The sequence below is a fragment of the Paracoccidioides lutzii genome, assembly GCF_000150705.2.
Source record: "Paracoccidioides lutzii Pb01 unplaced genomic scaffold supercont2.18, whole genome shotgun sequence".
Taxonomy (NCBI): domain Eukaryota; kingdom Fungi; phylum Ascomycota; class Eurotiomycetes; order Onygenales; family Ajellomycetaceae; genus Paracoccidioides; species Paracoccidioides lutzii.
The window spans coordinates 29440-44813 of record NW_015440964.1 but is presented as its reverse complement, the minus strand read 5'-3'; the positions used below and the strand labels follow the sequence as shown (position 1 = coordinate 44813).

The window sequence follows — 15374 nt, the reverse complement described above, 5'->3', positions numbered from 1 at the left end:
CTATCTGACAGGCGCTATTTGAAGAGCAGATCGGGGATCAAGTTCATAATTATTGAGAAGCAAAACCAAATCAAAAGGACTTCCCAACAGGGGAATTTTTTAATAGCCCAGTAGAACGAAACGCTTACCTCTCCATTACTCCTTGTTGTCTGATCTAAATTTCAAGATCGTCCACACCACTCAACGATGAATTTATTCTTTCCAGCGTTAACGGTGAAGTTGTGCTGGCATCACCATTGGCAGGAGTAATCTCTGCTGTCTTCTTACAGATCCACGTCGAGGCGTACATATTTACCCTAATATTTCTTTCGTTAGAATTCCAAGGATAAAACGATGTATTCGGTGGAAAGGCCCTAAAGTTGGAAAAGACTCACCGATCAATGCACGAGCCGGGGAACCTGGCACCAAGGCGTTGCGTTGTAAAGCCATTCTCTTCAAAATTCTTGATATACCAAGGTTTGATCGAGGCTGATCTAAGGAGGATTCGACCACCCATTTTAAGGGAGTGGTTTAGAGCTCTTGCCTGCTTCGACGCATCTTCTTTTGAGGGATCGAACCAGTCCATTGAGTCCATTATCTAATGTGTAAGGTTAATGACAAGAAAATAATGATTTGTGACATGGAGAATGGTAAATAAGAATCGATCTTACCACCACAATTGTTAGGGTCCCTGGTGTGATTCTCGTAACTACCTCGTTGATCTCATCTGTGTGTATTCGGAGCCCATCAAAAGCATTTGGTGCGGAGAGTCTCACATGAGCTCTAGGAGTTAGATAATTCGGATGGCATCTGACTGAATTTAGTAATTTATTTTCATATCAGATGGACAGTTTCGCAGGTTCATTCCTACCTTCTCGAGTATCGACCTTGTAGGCAAAGGTAGTAAAAGTAGTTATCGTTGCTAATCATAGTATCCTTGACAACTGGATCCAGAGTGTTGACGACATACTCCCAGATAGCTTGGCCACTAACTTCTGAGACTTTTCTCACTCCTCCAGGGAGCCCGCTTCTCTCGAGAAAATCAGTGACGATCATATTTCTTTGCGACGGAGGAACTCCTGCTGCCTTCCAGGTGAACCATTCCGTGCCCACCACAGCCCAGTATACCGGTCGACTCATGAGGACACGGCGGATTCGGGGCCATATCTCGCGTTGTTCATTTGTTGTTTGGGCTTCACATAGCTTTTTTACATCCGCAGAAAGCCCGAAAATTTTAAACAGGTAACGAACCATCTTGAGCGCGTATCGAGAACCTCCAGTTTCGTACAGACCAACCCCGGATGGAGAGCTAATAGCACTTGCATGGTCCAACCAGTATTGGAATGCCTGACTGGACAGGTGAGGGCTGAGATGCGAGATTAACAGCTCTCTAAAGTCAGAGTGTTTACCCTCTCCAAAAATTTTCCAGAAGTCGCGGTAACCCAATGCTGTAAAACTCGCGACCTTGAGTTCAAGTAAATGATTCTGGGTTGGGTTGAGGTCGACTGCGTGTACTTTTCGCGGACTGTACTGAAGGTAGTCCAGGACATTATCTCCTGCACTCGTTATAGCCAGAATAACGTCATCACTGCTAATGTTCAACAACCGGTAATCCACGCGAGGGTCCTCCCATGTGAACGCGTATATATACTCATTCCCAAATTGCGTATGCTTGTTCAGTAAATCGTTGTAATATATCCGCCAATGGTGATTTTGATAGAACGAAGACGGCAGAGGTAAATTCGCGCTCAAGTTGACGACAGCTGATTCGTAAGCTTTAGATCTGATTTCAATTGTTTGTCGCTTCATCTCTTTCGATGGTTCGTAGCGATGGTTAGTTACAGACAAATATGGAGATTCCGTATAGACCGCATTGAGTTTCTCGAGTACTTCCTTATTGCCAGGATGAAACTGACTCGCATAAATCTCCTTTTGGCATCCAATAAAAATGTAGTAAGGAATACCACCAAGAAGATAATTCCTTCCGCTAGCTGATATCATTGTCCCGAATCTATATTCGAGATAATCTCGGCGAGCAGCGTCCAACCCAACGCGATCTGCATCGAACAACGCCCTCCAAAATGCTCTTCCAATCCAGTTAACATGTCGATTGAACACGCCACCAGTGTAGTTTCGACATGTCAGGTCAACGATACTCTGCACTGGTCATATGTTAAAAGGGTGTATAGCCCCCGTACCTGTGGCTCCATTAACATACCGTAAAAGTCGCAGGCACCAATAGTTCCAAATGGACTCAATAGAGAAGTTAAAGAATCAACAATGTTGTAAAAATCTAGACATTGAAGTGAATATCGCGTTAACAAACTACAATTTTTGCAAGAGAGCTGCGGGAAGGAATATACCTGGTATCATGGATAGGCTATAGCTCAATGTGATCAGATCTGCCTTGCCATTTTCTGAGTGTGATATGAGTTTGGAATTCTGAAGTTCATCCCTTATGACATTTGGGAGACGAAACTCTCTCGCATCCTGGCAGACAACGGAAATGTTCTTCCAACCAAGTCGAACGAATCTCTGACGCGCGATCTCGCAGAGTGAAGGAGAGAGGTCAACAAGATAGATGTGGTAAAAAAATGATTCCACAGGAAGAAAGGCAGTCATCGCCTCGATGTTGTATCTAGGTGGTGTTAAAAAAAAGAAAAAAAAAATCTCATTTTAAACCAGACGTAATCAATAATCGAGCATACCCGGTACCTCCACCAATCTGTTCCGTAAGCAAAGGGCACCTCTGGTGAAACCCATTTTATGACGCAATACTTACATCAACCCATATCGGCTTCCGCAAGAGACCCTGGCCCTTTTCCTTCTTGTATTTCAATTGCGCCGCCAATAGGCCAAGCATATCTTCGCGGCCTCGAAGAAGTCGTTTGCGAGATGCATCGTATACAGCGGCCTATTACACAGTGAGTCACTCAGAAACTTGGAGTAAATCAGGGTGTGGCATCTTCGATCTACCTGGGTTTTATAGAAACTCTCCAGGGCAAGTTGCTGGCCTCCTTCGCCATGGAAATCATGAGGCTTTACAAAATTTGCATAGAAGAACTTTAGATAGGTGTATATTGCGCTATCCTGTTTCAAATTCTGTTTGCGCAACACGAACAGAAGCGCAGAGGAGACGAGGACGACAACGAATACCGCAGCAGCAGCGATCCGTAGATGAACGGCATTCCAGCAATTGGAGCCAAAGGAAAGTACGGCCACCGAAGTAGACATGCTTGACATTTGTATAATGTCACTCAAGTTGACATACGATGGAAATAGAGGTAGAAATAAGAAGTATGGCCGTCTTTAAGTGTAGCAAACCCTCAAGACAGAGACTCATGCCGAGCTCATACCCCTCATGGATGGCCCCTTATCATAGCGCGTTGAGCTGATAAATAATATGGCCCTATCAAGATCTCACATGGTGTCACATTCCCTCATTCCCTCAGAGGAGTGACAGAGCACCCTTGCGGGTCCATATATGGGACCCACCAACTTGTCAATGTTTATTAACAACATCACCGCTCAGACGGTGCACACGCCAGGAGATGCAGTCCAAGCAGCCCCAGACATAGAGCCCTGTCAATGGAACGTTTCACAGGGCCCATGATGTAATTTCCGGCAACAAAAAAATCCACAGATGTACCAGGAAGGGCTCAGTGTTCCTTCATCACAACGTAGCTGATTTTTATCAAATAATGGTGCATATCGGCAACATGTGCGGAGAAAAAACACATTTTAAAACGACGTCTAACTTAGCAGTGATTGTTCCAATGCTCAGGGAGACCTTCCGCTCCATCAACACAGGAACAATTCCATATCCATAATTAGGGTCGATATGAGATGAAGCGCCATAACCGTAGTTTAGTGAAGCACTAGCCAATAGGACGGCGAATCTTCAACACGACGCGATATATGTGCTGCAACCAGCGGAGATGATCCACTTGTTGAGTTTCTCATTGAGCTGTGAGCATTTTACACGGTTTGGCGCTGTCGTGGCAATTAGCAACATCAGAATGTCTATATATGTTTGTTATGAGAATGGGATGTTAATTAGTATATTTCCCTAAAAGGTATTTGAGATATGGAAAGGCGAAGGGATGGATCCATATGCACTCCACGTGACTCTGAAACCCTACGCAAGTTACCTACGTAAGCACCCGGACCTTCGGAGGGTTCGTCGTAGGTTATGATTCAACGATTTTCATATCCTTCAACTTACCATCGATTAACGGAGAGACCATATTGGTCTCCAGTCTCGGGCCTGTTTTACAGCACAATTCGTTATGTGGCAATTTATGAATTCCTTTCCTGCTTTTGCCTATCTGGTTCTGTTGATTCCCTATTTTTCTTCCGTTAACAACCTTCTCCCGGGCATCTCACAACTATGAACCACGGTTCCATGAGACAGACCTTCAACAGGCAATGTATTGTTGGATGGAGAATTCGAACCTACCTAGCCTTCTCTTTGAGGTGTTGTTTTCTCTGCCGCGCAGAAGAGCTTGGGCAGGATCCGATTCATACGCTACTCTTAAATGATATCTTATAAGCCAACTTCTCAAAGTTGTTCCAAGTTTAGAACGCCATATACGAGGGCGACTGGAAGGAGAAGTGAAGAAATGAAAATGAAAACTAAAAATAAATCCTTTCTTACCCTCTTCATTTTTTATATTTTTTATTTTTCTGGCCTTGGTGGTAGGTAAAAGCCGCGTACATGAGCTTTAAGCAATGTATGTTAGTCGTCTGCAAGCTACATGCCGTAACGTTTTCAGCACGGAGTTGGACATTTTAAGCCCATCGCAAGAGTAATGCGTGCATGTATTTGTCGTGATGATTCATTCCTTCGTTCCGTCATTCCGATCCGTCGAGCAATCGCCATAATTGGCTTTTGCGCTAGTTGAAATGAATGTTTGTTGAGAGCGAGCTATCCGTACCAGTGCTCACCTACCACGGGCTAGTTACCAAGAAACATTTAATGCCATTAGAAACCACATCCTGGAAGCGGAGCTTTCGATCGAGGTATATCAGAGGAATATTTCATATTATATAAGGTATTATAACTGAAATTGTGCAAGATGACGTCAAAGAGGGAAAAAAAAATTGCGGGCACCACGGTGGGTAGAATGCTATCTACGCCAGGGGAAGGCGAGCATGGTTGTTGTAAGGGCTGTTCAATATGTGAACGTGAAATGATGCTGCAGATGTTATCAAATATTATTAAGAGACAACAAACGCTGTACAAATTTCACTTCAAATTTCAGAATCCTCCAGCTGACATCAGACAGGCTTCCTAAACTCAGGGTATCTAACCTAAATCAATTTTAGACCACTGGATCATTTGAAGTCTTTAAGGGGCTTGTGCTATACGTCCGGGTGAATTTTTTTCTTTTTTTTCAAGGCATCGAGATCGGTAATAGAAAGAGTGGTTTAATTCGAGGGGCTCCGCAGCACCGCGAATTGACGCAAATATCGGCTGGGTAAGCGGATTGAATCGTTATTTCTCAATTAGCCAATATACCGGGACTCATCCAGGCCCCGAAACCCCACCCAGCTGAATAGTCATCCAGTAGATTCCTCGGAACACACAGATCAATCAGGAGGCTTAGATTCACCGGTTGGCGACCCTCGTCCATTCAATTTGAAAGAACTATTAGCGCCAACAACCGCCCAGGCAAGGGCTGCAACGTCACGAATCGTATTCACCAACTCGCTTTCTTCAGGCCCGCCGGAGGCTTGCGGCCTTGGGGAAACTTCCATGGCAGAGTCACTCTGTGGCACCGATGCTGCATAGTTGGTTCCCCACGAAGAAGCTAAGAGGCCATTTGAATATACCGGATGCCCTTGCGTTTCAATGGAGTGAGGAATAGGTGGTCGGGCACGGCGCAGAACAACGACAAGACCATCAGAGGAACAGGATACTACTGCCTCAACTTGTATTCGTGACCCAGAGTAGTTACTGGCTGGTGTTTGGGAATAGGACGTTGATGCTGATACGTCGCCATGTAAATCCGTAGTGAGATGACTCTTGTTCACGGTATGACTGTTTGCCAGATGCTGGTCGGCATGTGTAGCGGCTGCTCTAGAGATTTCAGCCTCTAAAAGATCGTTCTCCATTTCATCTTCACTTCTTTCTTCTTCTTCACTGCTAAAAACAGTATCGTCATCCATGTCATTCTCGTCCAATAAAGGATTCCGGAACCAGAACCGAAGATATGTAGTAGTATCATTGGATTTCGCACTTTCAATACACCGAACCGCCTCCTCCAAACAACACTCCTCCATACAATGATAGAAGCTTTCGGGGACAAGGTCCGGAGGCCTGATACCAAGAACGCGTTCTACACTGGAAGTAGCAAATAATATGTTCGAGGAACGAGTAAAGCGGTTCAGGAATAGAACTGCGCGTGGTTCGTGAGAAAGACTCGTAGGGAATGAATTGAATTTCCTTGAAATACATGAGAGCATATCATATCGAGGATTCTGCGGCGATGAGGTGAATAACCGTCTGACAACGGGGGCGTCAGCCGCTCTCTCTTTTTTTTCTTGTCGTTAGATTCAAGTCTCGTTTAAGGCACATTTCAACAGCAAACCGGGAAGGGATGTAAGGGGTGCCAGCTTATCCACTCACGCTCGCTTTTAGGCCCTCTTTGGTAAATGCCAGTGCTGGCTACTAGGATATCGTACACCACTGTGAATACACATTCAACCCGAACCCAGTAGCCAAATTTATGTTTGAGATGGAAGTAGTTCAACCCAGCGGCCATGTCATGTCTGACGCTCCGCGAATGGATCTGTTTCGCGAAATCGAGCTCCTCCGGATGAAGGAAATCCCACAGAGATTTGTTGACTACCTCACTCGGGTTGTGAGCGAGTATATCCTCAATTGCACCAGAGGTATACTTGATACGAGCGTCTGGCGTCAAATCTGGTTTAAACGTTAGATTTACACATTTCCATATTAACATCAAGAAGTATCTTGATAAAATTCAAAAACGGGAACCTACCAAGAATAGATATAAAAGTAATTTCCATATTTGCTATCAGAAATTACAGAATAGAAGTAGTAAAGTATAACTCCTCCGGGTTTTCATATAGCAAAAATAGGCAGTTTCCTCGACAACTCGAGAAATGCAATGATACAGCCTCCCAATGCTCTCGAGCAGATAAACGAGGCAAGCCGAATCTTTCCCGTGAGAGACTATTACGTTCGTCACTCTAAATCCTTTTTATTTATTGATTTATTTTTTCTTTGGCTGAAATCGATAGCTGTATCAAAATTTTGCACTTGTGATGGCGACGCGGGTTGGATTTTCACACTGCGACCCTTAAGGTCCAATCTAGCCACGATGTTAGCAAGCAAACAACAAATCGAGTACAACTGGTCTCTGGTTTGGGTCTATGACATCTAATCAAGCAGAAGAAAAAATGAAAAGAATGTAAAAGATTTGAGAATATGAAAGTGGAATGCAATGTTTCAATTGTATACTCACCATCTGTACGCGAAGTTTGGTTCAATGGGCAAACGCTACAGTAGACCAATTTCTCAAGGTCAGACACATATTTCCACGTTTTGACATACTTTATGTTTCTGTATGTCAAGATATAGGCGAGCCCGATGCAAGAGTTGAACACTATAGAATCACAAAAGCGCAGAGAGATCAAAAAAAAAAAAAAAAAAAAAAATGAAAGAAAAAGAAAAAGAAAAAGAAAAACGAAGTTATTCAAACATATGTATATGAATCCCAACCCGCCATGAGTTTTTGGCTCGCGTCTCCTGCCGCTCCCACAGAGGTTTTAATCTACTCGAACAATCGTGGGACAAAGCTCCCGACACCGAAAGAAGAGAACGAGAACCCGCAATAGGAGGCAGTTTGGTCGCAAAAGAGCAATGATTTAATATTGCAGGAAATTCAAGAGTTACGTCAGGCCAGTCTTAGCGTTCGACAGTGTGCCAGGATGACACCAGGGCAGGCGGGGCGATCCTGAAGTGGGTTAACTCGGCTTCGGCCATCAAGGGAATCAAAATGCGTGATGAACCCGTGGGTTAGACGGGGAAAAGTAACCATAGGAGAGACCCAGTGAGAAGGGGAAAGGAAGGAGGAGGTTGATAAGTAATATTAAATCATAGTTACTCATATCAAAATGTCCAGAGACGGAGCGGCATTTATTTAACCTTTTACAGGCATCAGTCCAATATGCAATGATCGACTACACGAAAACCCAAAACAGCTCTTGGATTCCTCATTTAAATGGGCTGGGACCAACCAGAACCACAACAATTACTCATCTGGGTTGTCACATACAATTAGCTCAGTTAACCGTCGGAAAATCCCTAACTAGCCCGCACCCTGGACCTCGTTCCGAGATAAATAAATGACTGGGTTTCACAGAGGCATGTACAGACAAATGGTGAATCAGCAATGCTGGATTCTTGGATGCTGATCAATGCCCCTATCGATGTTCTTGAAGGGGACTATGCCATCTTCAAGCTTTCAATAACCTGTTGACTAACAAATTAGTTATCCCCATAGTGCTTACCAATCCACTTCCCACTCTGGAATGGCGTCGACTAGCACCTGGATAGCCCCAAACTACGAAACTCACATGGAAAAATTGGCGCCTCCAAGGAGAGTCAGGGCTCCAACTCTGCCACCGCTGACTCGGATCGGGCTATCACCGAACTATGGCTCGTGGGAAAAGCTATCCCAACTCTCCCAACTCTGCAACTCTCCCAGCTCTAACTGCTTTGCCGCAGGAATGCGACTAAGCTCAATTGTGACTCTGGCGAGCTGGACTGGGCTCCAGAAAGCCCCGAACAACCTAACTTGAAGGATCCAATCAGTGGCAATCGCTGACGTTGGATGAGGGGCCAGTCGAGGGGGATTTCCCTGGGCTTGCTCCGTGCAACAACCCAAACCTCGCCTCTAGAAGTCTTGCACTGCAGAAAATAAAGCTCTAGAGGATGATCCACTCCATGGACCGTTAATTGGAACCAAGAGTTCCCGTCAACTGGTCGCAACGCCGCCACGACAATACACGCTCCACAGCCAATTATGATTGGACAATTGTTCGGTAAATTTCTGTTAGTGCATAACAGACCCTGATCAAATGCGTCAGTGCCAGACTATCTATACCTAGGTATTGGCTAGGGAGTTTCTACTTGGCTGGAAAGCTAGTTATCCACGAGTAGGATCATCTGCGGGAGGTTGTGTACGTGTACATGGTATTCCGTGTCTAGACCATGTTATTTTATTAAATATATATATAATTTTTTTTTTTTTTTTTTTTTTTTTTTTGGGGGGGGGGGGGGGGGGGTTTATCTTTCAGGCAGGGGTTTTACATTTGAGCGTGGTTTTTAAGGAAGTTGAACGCGGTTTAAAAATAAGGCCCACTTTTTTAAAACCATTATTAAACACAGTCCACGTACCCTTTGCACACACAAATACGTATTCAACCCTCAACACCAGGGTCAGGTGGGTTAGGATATTAGGATTAGGGGTTTATAAGGGTCTGAGGAACATGATAAAATCACTGCCTTCAAGAGCATATAGAGATGTGTGAGTGAGAAATGACTAGTGTATGTAGTTTTGATGGGTTTTGTCGTTGGTTTAAAAGCATAAACCACACTGAAGGGTGATTCTAGCCGAGATTTAATATCCTTTCAGCAGTTCCTTCGAAACTTGGCCTTTTTTTTTTTTTTTAAACGGCGAGGAGAATTTTATCCTTCTAACAACAAACATCACCGACATGCATCGCTCTTCTCATCTTCAGTCCGCCTGGATCGGAGTTATCATGTTAAAATGATTAACTACCAAACTAAATACAACTAATTTTAAAGATGTGTTAAGTGAACCAATGGCGATTAATGAAGCAAATATAGCTCCGTAGAGGATATTCTAATATATGGTATTAGTCCCGAAAAAAAAACTGTATATGATGATATCTGTCGAGGTGTAATCCCTTCCCAATTCTAAAAAGAAATCAAGCTTATCCAAGCTCTCCAAACTCCCAATGCATATTTTCATGATAATGACCAGATACAAGTCAACAAAATAAACAAAATCTGTCATGTCTGCCTTGGCCCACCTGCCAAAGATGTAAATCAACAGTTATTGCATACAGCCTCTGCAATCAAACTGAAATCCCTAAAAAATAATAATAAAAATAATAATAAAAAAATAAATAAATAAAAAATAATAATAATAATAATAATAATAATAATAATAATAAAAATGGGAAAGCATGTTAGCAAAATAAATTGTGATCAGTATGGAAAATTCATATCATCAAAGATAAATTTAGGTATGATCCCAGCGCCCACGACTCCATTCCCGGCATCTGAAAAACCCATCCCTCCTTACGCAATGCCAGCCATCAGGAGGGCCACGGGTAGGAGATGAGTAGGGCAATTAATCAGGTAGGGTAGGATCGAGACAGATCAATCCAAAGAACCTGGAAGACGCACAGGTATAAGAAGGTGGTATAGAAGTCACGCTTGGTCTTGTCGGTGGTGATGTGATCTGGTGGGTTGTAGCCATCGTCGTCGTTGGATCATGGCAGCCCCAAAACCAGCCCGGAGTCTCGCAGGAACTCGTAGCCGTTGGGGAAGGCCTTGATGTGGAAAGGGATGACGTGCTCGTTGGATCTTTACATCCGAACCACCCTGGTGATTGGCAGGATGAAGTGTGTGAAGCAGTCGTTGTTGGAGAGGCTGTCGGCGTGATAGTAGGGGCAGGTGATGGTGTAATGACATTAGTCGTAGTGAGATCCTTACAGCCAAACCACCCAGGCGTTTTACAGGTGGATGTCGATGTCGAGGTGGTACCTGCCGACGATGTCTTTGTTATCGTCGCTGTTGCTGTTGCAGTAGTTGTCGGATCCAAACATCCCCACCATCCAGGCGTCTGGCAAGTCGAAGTGCTTGTTTTAGTTACCGTGGTAGTTGGTGCTGAACTTGTTGTAGATTCTGTCCCATTGCTTTCGAAAAATTTCCAGTTGTTACAGTCCACACATTCCGGGAACGGGGCGCATTCAGGCACAGTATCATACTTCTCAAGAACATCCGCAATGACAGCACGTATTCGATGAGTTCCAATTCCAACCCTCCAGCCTAAATCCTCCACGGTGTCGTAAGTACACAGCTGGCCAGTATGACAAGATGACTCTAAGGCATAGCCCCCGAGTGTACACACTGATGTTGCCCCGTTACATGTCCCCATAAAAATGGGATCAGCAGTATGTCCAAAATGGTAAGAGCCAGTGAAATTCCGCGACTGAGATGAATGAGGATTAGTTCCTGGCGGAACAGGCAATCCAAGACGTGAAGCTGGTAGAGCCTCCGGAACAGCTTCGAAGGTGACCACTGGCAGCCCATATGTCATACCAAGCAGACTGGAAACTGAACCACCTAGAGAATGGCCCGCAACCCAGACGCCAGAGTTAGGATAGATTGCAGTCACGTTGGCGTAAAGATCGAGTGCTGCCCGATAATAGCGGTTTTCTGCAACCAGTGCGTTTCGTACGCAAGTTGCATTACAGGTGTATGTTGATGAATAGCAGTCACAGACCTGGCGCCAAAAATAATGTCCACCTTGGGCACAACAACAGCTGAAAAAGAGGTTGTCATTAAGCTTGTCATTTGTTGTTGTCTCCTCGCCATCGAAGAGTGCTGCAGACGTTCCCTTCAGCGCCACAACAACTGTAGAATTCGACTTATCGGCGTAAATGTGGCCCCTCAATCCATCACTTTCCCATCCAAAACTCTGGGAGTGGTTGAAGCGCCAGGTGACATCAGCCCATTGCTCTGTTCCCGGCAACATGATATATGCGTTGGCGGTCATTCGGGCTAAGGAAAGAATGGTCTCCTTATCGGTAACGTCAGGAGCATCCACCTCGTCCAAAGTCCAGGAGTCGGAAGACAATGTTGCCGGAGAACGTGTCATTCTCGCAGTCATAAGGTGGTCTTCAATAACGGAGACCCGACGGTCAGCAAGGCGTTGGATATTCACAGATCTTGAGGAAGCACGCAGACGAGGAACAGGTTCCCGTCCCTGGCCATCCTCCGACGCAACCCATAATGCAGTATCGGGTTGGATATCAAGTCGTTTATGGAGGAGAGGGTCTCGGTAGGTTCCGTGATGGAAGATATGTCGTAGCGTCTTGGAAACAGACACAGGCAAGATTAGCAAATCTATTGTAAGGTAGAGGAAGGGATAGCTATTAAAAAATGCTCACAAATTCATGACTTCCTTGAACAGGCTGTGAGCCTGGGAGTGGAATCTGAGGATCTATAAGGGGGCTCTGAACTGAAGCAACACTCGGAGTTGGGCATAGAGCTAGCAGGGAAACCAGGACATCACGGCCCAGTATCGAACCGAATGATCGTTTCTTTCTCTTCCATCTGAAAGGCTGCATGTTGAAGATGCAGCATATAAACAGTAAACAGTCTTACTGACTAACTACTATTCTGAGAGCCATAGAGAGAGTTGTTCGATAAAGTTAGCTGATGTAGAATGATGTAGAGTAGGAATATGACCACTGCTGATGTATGACAGCCTAATAGTTAGAGGATGATGACGTTGGGCCAGCGTTGGTGAAATATCATAAATATAACCGGGAGATATGCGGAAGGCGACACAGACCAGCAGCGCATGGCAGTCAGATGATCCATCTAGTTACCCCGTGACCTACAGCAGTTTGACCAACCGTCATTCAATCAACAAAGCTCTTACAACTCTCACCCACTCGCTATAGCAGAGTACCCATAACACAACTTCTCGCTTGAGCTACGTTCAGCGTCAGCCGTTTGAGCAGTTCACCCTCATGAAATGGCTTAATGACAGCTGTGCTGTGCTCCATTTCATCACCCTCAATCGCCTATCAGTCCATCCCCGTTTGAGTAGGGTCTCTTGGTATGATATGCTGATGTTTGTGACGATTATTGGGATGTCCATTTTCATTTGAATACAGACCTTGGATATTTGCCAGCTCATAGCATAGCCTGTCAAAATGTTCCCTGATTCTGCATCACGTCCAAATGCCCCTCAGGGATCGAAATCATTTTCTCGCATGGAAGACACTCTACCCAGCACGCTTCCCCGGAACCGTGCAAAAACAGTCCACGGTATCATGACGCCAGAATTTGCTCAGGTGAATTCTCCCCTTTTAAGTTTGGAACCTGGGCCCATTGAGGAGGAAGCCGATATTTTCCACAAAAGGGACTCTTTAGATTTGGAGGTTGGATCACCAGTAGACAAGTCCGACCCCACTGCTTCACAATTGCAAAACATGGTAGATCAATTTGAGCTTCCCATAGAGCTAGCTAGTTTGACCGACAGGTAGGTAATATGCCTCCAATTTCCAAATTTGGCCACGCCGTTGACGGCCATATCCCAGATTTATCACATCTCTCAGCGCCAAAGTATATGCCACTCCACCGTCGATAGACAAGCTTTCGGATCTTTTTCAAGATTTCTACGTGCGTGCCGGTGCCCATATATCAACCCACATTTCAACTCTTTCCTCTCGCTTGAATCGCCCGCCGCCTGTTTCTTCTTCCCAATCTACAATTTCTGCGAAATCCACACGCGATCCACTGATTAACGCATCTGGAAATAAAGATGACCAAAGGGGTTCTGAAAAGCCCACTACTAATCAACAAATGTTGACTGCGGAGGAAGTGGCGGAAAAGAGGAGGGCCCGAAAGATGCTCCAATTCAAACGGCATGCCCTCGAGGAAGCGGTGGAGCGCCGTGCTTGTGAGGCTGTGTACGAGAAAATATGGCGTCACAAAACTACTTTGGATGAAGTCAGGGATGAGAAACTCCGCTCAAAAACAGCAGCTCTCGCTTTGATTGGTATTGAGCTAAAGGACTTGGGAATCGAGATGTGGGATCTGAATGGAGCTAAAGGCACTGAGGTTTCAGATTACCTTAGCTCTGCTAGAGAGAGTTTGATGAGGATGAACGATGAAAAGTTCCCACTAGGCAAACTTCAGCATCTGACTGCTGCCCACAAGGCAATCGTCGATACGTTGACAAAAGTTCTTCCCTCTTCCTCTTCTGCGGATGAGATCTTGCCAACTTTAATATACACCCTAATAAGTACCCCGGCAGAAGGCATCAACATCATCAGTAATCTGTTGTTTATTCAACGTTTTAGAGCGACAAGTAGGCTCGATGGTGAGGCAGCATACTGTCTTACTAATCTGGAAGCAGCCATTAGTTTCCTAGAGAATGTGGATTTAAATGGCCTACCAGCAAATCAGGCACAAGAAGGAATGGCGAAGCCTTCCACAGGTGCCTCCGTTCCCGTCACAATGCGGCCTGATCCGCAAATAACTCAGGATTTTTCAACAAATCCAGGGTCTTCAATGAGCACTCCAATGTCTTCTAAGACAGGAAAACCAGATTTATCGGGTCAGATTACTACAAGTGAGAGTTCACAAAAGTCTCGCATGTCGGATCACTCACCTTTTTTAACTAACCTCCTGCAACCCTCCGCCAAAGCTTTTGGTGCTGCTAACGATGCTGTCCGAACTACTGCAGATCAAGGATTTAAAAATATCAGCAGCACTCTCGACAATAGCTTTAACTTCCTTTTCGGTCGGCTAAGGGAAGTTCAAATTAAACAAAGCGGGGAGCCAAACGGCATTTCTACAATTCTGCCGAAAACTCTTGATGACGCTCGACGGTTAGTCAGTCCTTCACCAATGCTAGGCGATGGGAACGATCTCAAAGGAGATAGTTCATCCGGCGATCAACCTAATCAAAGTAGCAAAAGTGAACTGCACACAAGGCCTGAAGATAGACTCCTAGGCTTAATCAGTGGACGAAAAACAGCCAGACAGACTGGTGGAGATAGTTTAGGGAACGCTGCAGGTGGGCTAAAGGCTATTCCCACAACTGGAGAGACATCCACACCCAGTCCGGCTTCTACAGGTTCTATTTTCTCTCAATCAACCCCGAATCCTCCATTCGGCGCAATGAAGAGCTTCAGTAATACTTTAAACCCTCTCAATCATATTCCTGGAATGATCCGCGGGCTAGGCCGTATCCCACCAGATCCAACCCAGAGCCTCGTATCCGCAGACAAGCCGAAAACATCAGAACCAATATCCAGTCGTTCCAACACTCCCATTCCGCAAAAAGTCAACGCCAACTCCCATCCAGCTGCCATTAAGCCACCAATCAAGAAGTTCTTGGAAATAGATCCCGAGGAACTTAAAATAAGCGAGATTCCTGAACTTCTCGCGGACTATAAGCGGCTTGCCCTGATCTTAAGTGAACAAAGAATCTCTTGAATACTTGACTCTTTTTCCCGATTTACCTCGACCTGTTCTTGGTTAGTTCAGCAGTTTTAAGCAGCCCTATCATTTCCTCTTTTATATAAAA

The 15374-nt window shown here is 45.0% G+C and overlaps 5 protein-coding genes across 5 annotated transcripts; 2 read left to right on the top strand and 3 right to left on the bottom strand.

Annotated features, from left to right (window-relative positions):
• Window positions 1–154: 154 nt before the first annotated feature.
• PAAG_06303 (hypothetical protein) lies at window positions 155–3213 on the bottom strand (the record flags this gene model as incomplete). The annotated part of the gene is made up of 9 exons (XM_015845850.1): window positions 155–296; window positions 375–577; window positions 651–789; window positions 851–2141; window positions 2198–2272; window positions 2343–2617; window positions 2688–2704; window positions 2762–2893; window positions 2956–3213. The coding sequence occupies 9 exons, from the start codon at window positions 3211–3213 to the stop codon at window positions 155–157; spliced, it is 2532 nt and encodes an 843-aa protein (XP_015700076.1).
• Window positions 3214–5571: 2358 nt separating this feature from the next.
• Window positions 5572–6947, bottom strand: PAAG_06301 (hypothetical protein; the record flags this gene model as incomplete). The annotated part of the gene is made up of 2 exons (XM_002791516.2): window positions 5572–6515; window positions 6611–6947. The coding sequence occupies 2 exons, from the start codon at window positions 6945–6947 to the stop codon at window positions 5572–5574; spliced, it is 1281 nt and encodes a 426-aa protein (XP_002791562.2).
• Window positions 6948–8541: 1594 nt separating this feature from the next.
• Window positions 8542–8837, top strand: PAAG_06300 (hypothetical protein; the record flags this gene model as incomplete). Its single annotated transcript, XM_002791515.2, has 2 exons — window positions 8542–8672; window positions 8738–8837. 2 exons carry the CDS (start codon window positions 8542–8544, stop codon window positions 8835–8837), a joined length of 231 nt encoding a protein of 76 aa, XP_002791561.2.
• Window positions 8838–10391: 1554 nt separating this feature from the next.
• Window positions 10392–12396, bottom strand: PAAG_06299 (autophagy-related protein 15; the record flags this gene model as incomplete). Its single annotated transcript, XM_002791514.2, has 2 exons — window positions 10392–12140; window positions 12217–12396. 2 exons carry the CDS (start codon window positions 12394–12396, stop codon window positions 10392–10394), a joined length of 1929 nt encoding a protein of 642 aa, XP_002791560.1.
• A 594-nt stretch (window positions 12397–12990) lies between these two features.
• PAAG_06298 (hypothetical protein) lies at window positions 12991–15283 on the top strand (the record flags this gene model as incomplete). Its single annotated transcript, XM_002791513.2, has 2 exons — window positions 12991–13319; window positions 13378–15283. The coding sequence occupies 2 exons, from the start codon at window positions 12991–12993 to the stop codon at window positions 15281–15283; spliced, it is 2235 nt and encodes a 744-aa protein (XP_002791559.2).
• Between the last annotated feature and the right edge of the window lie 91 nt (window positions 15284–15374).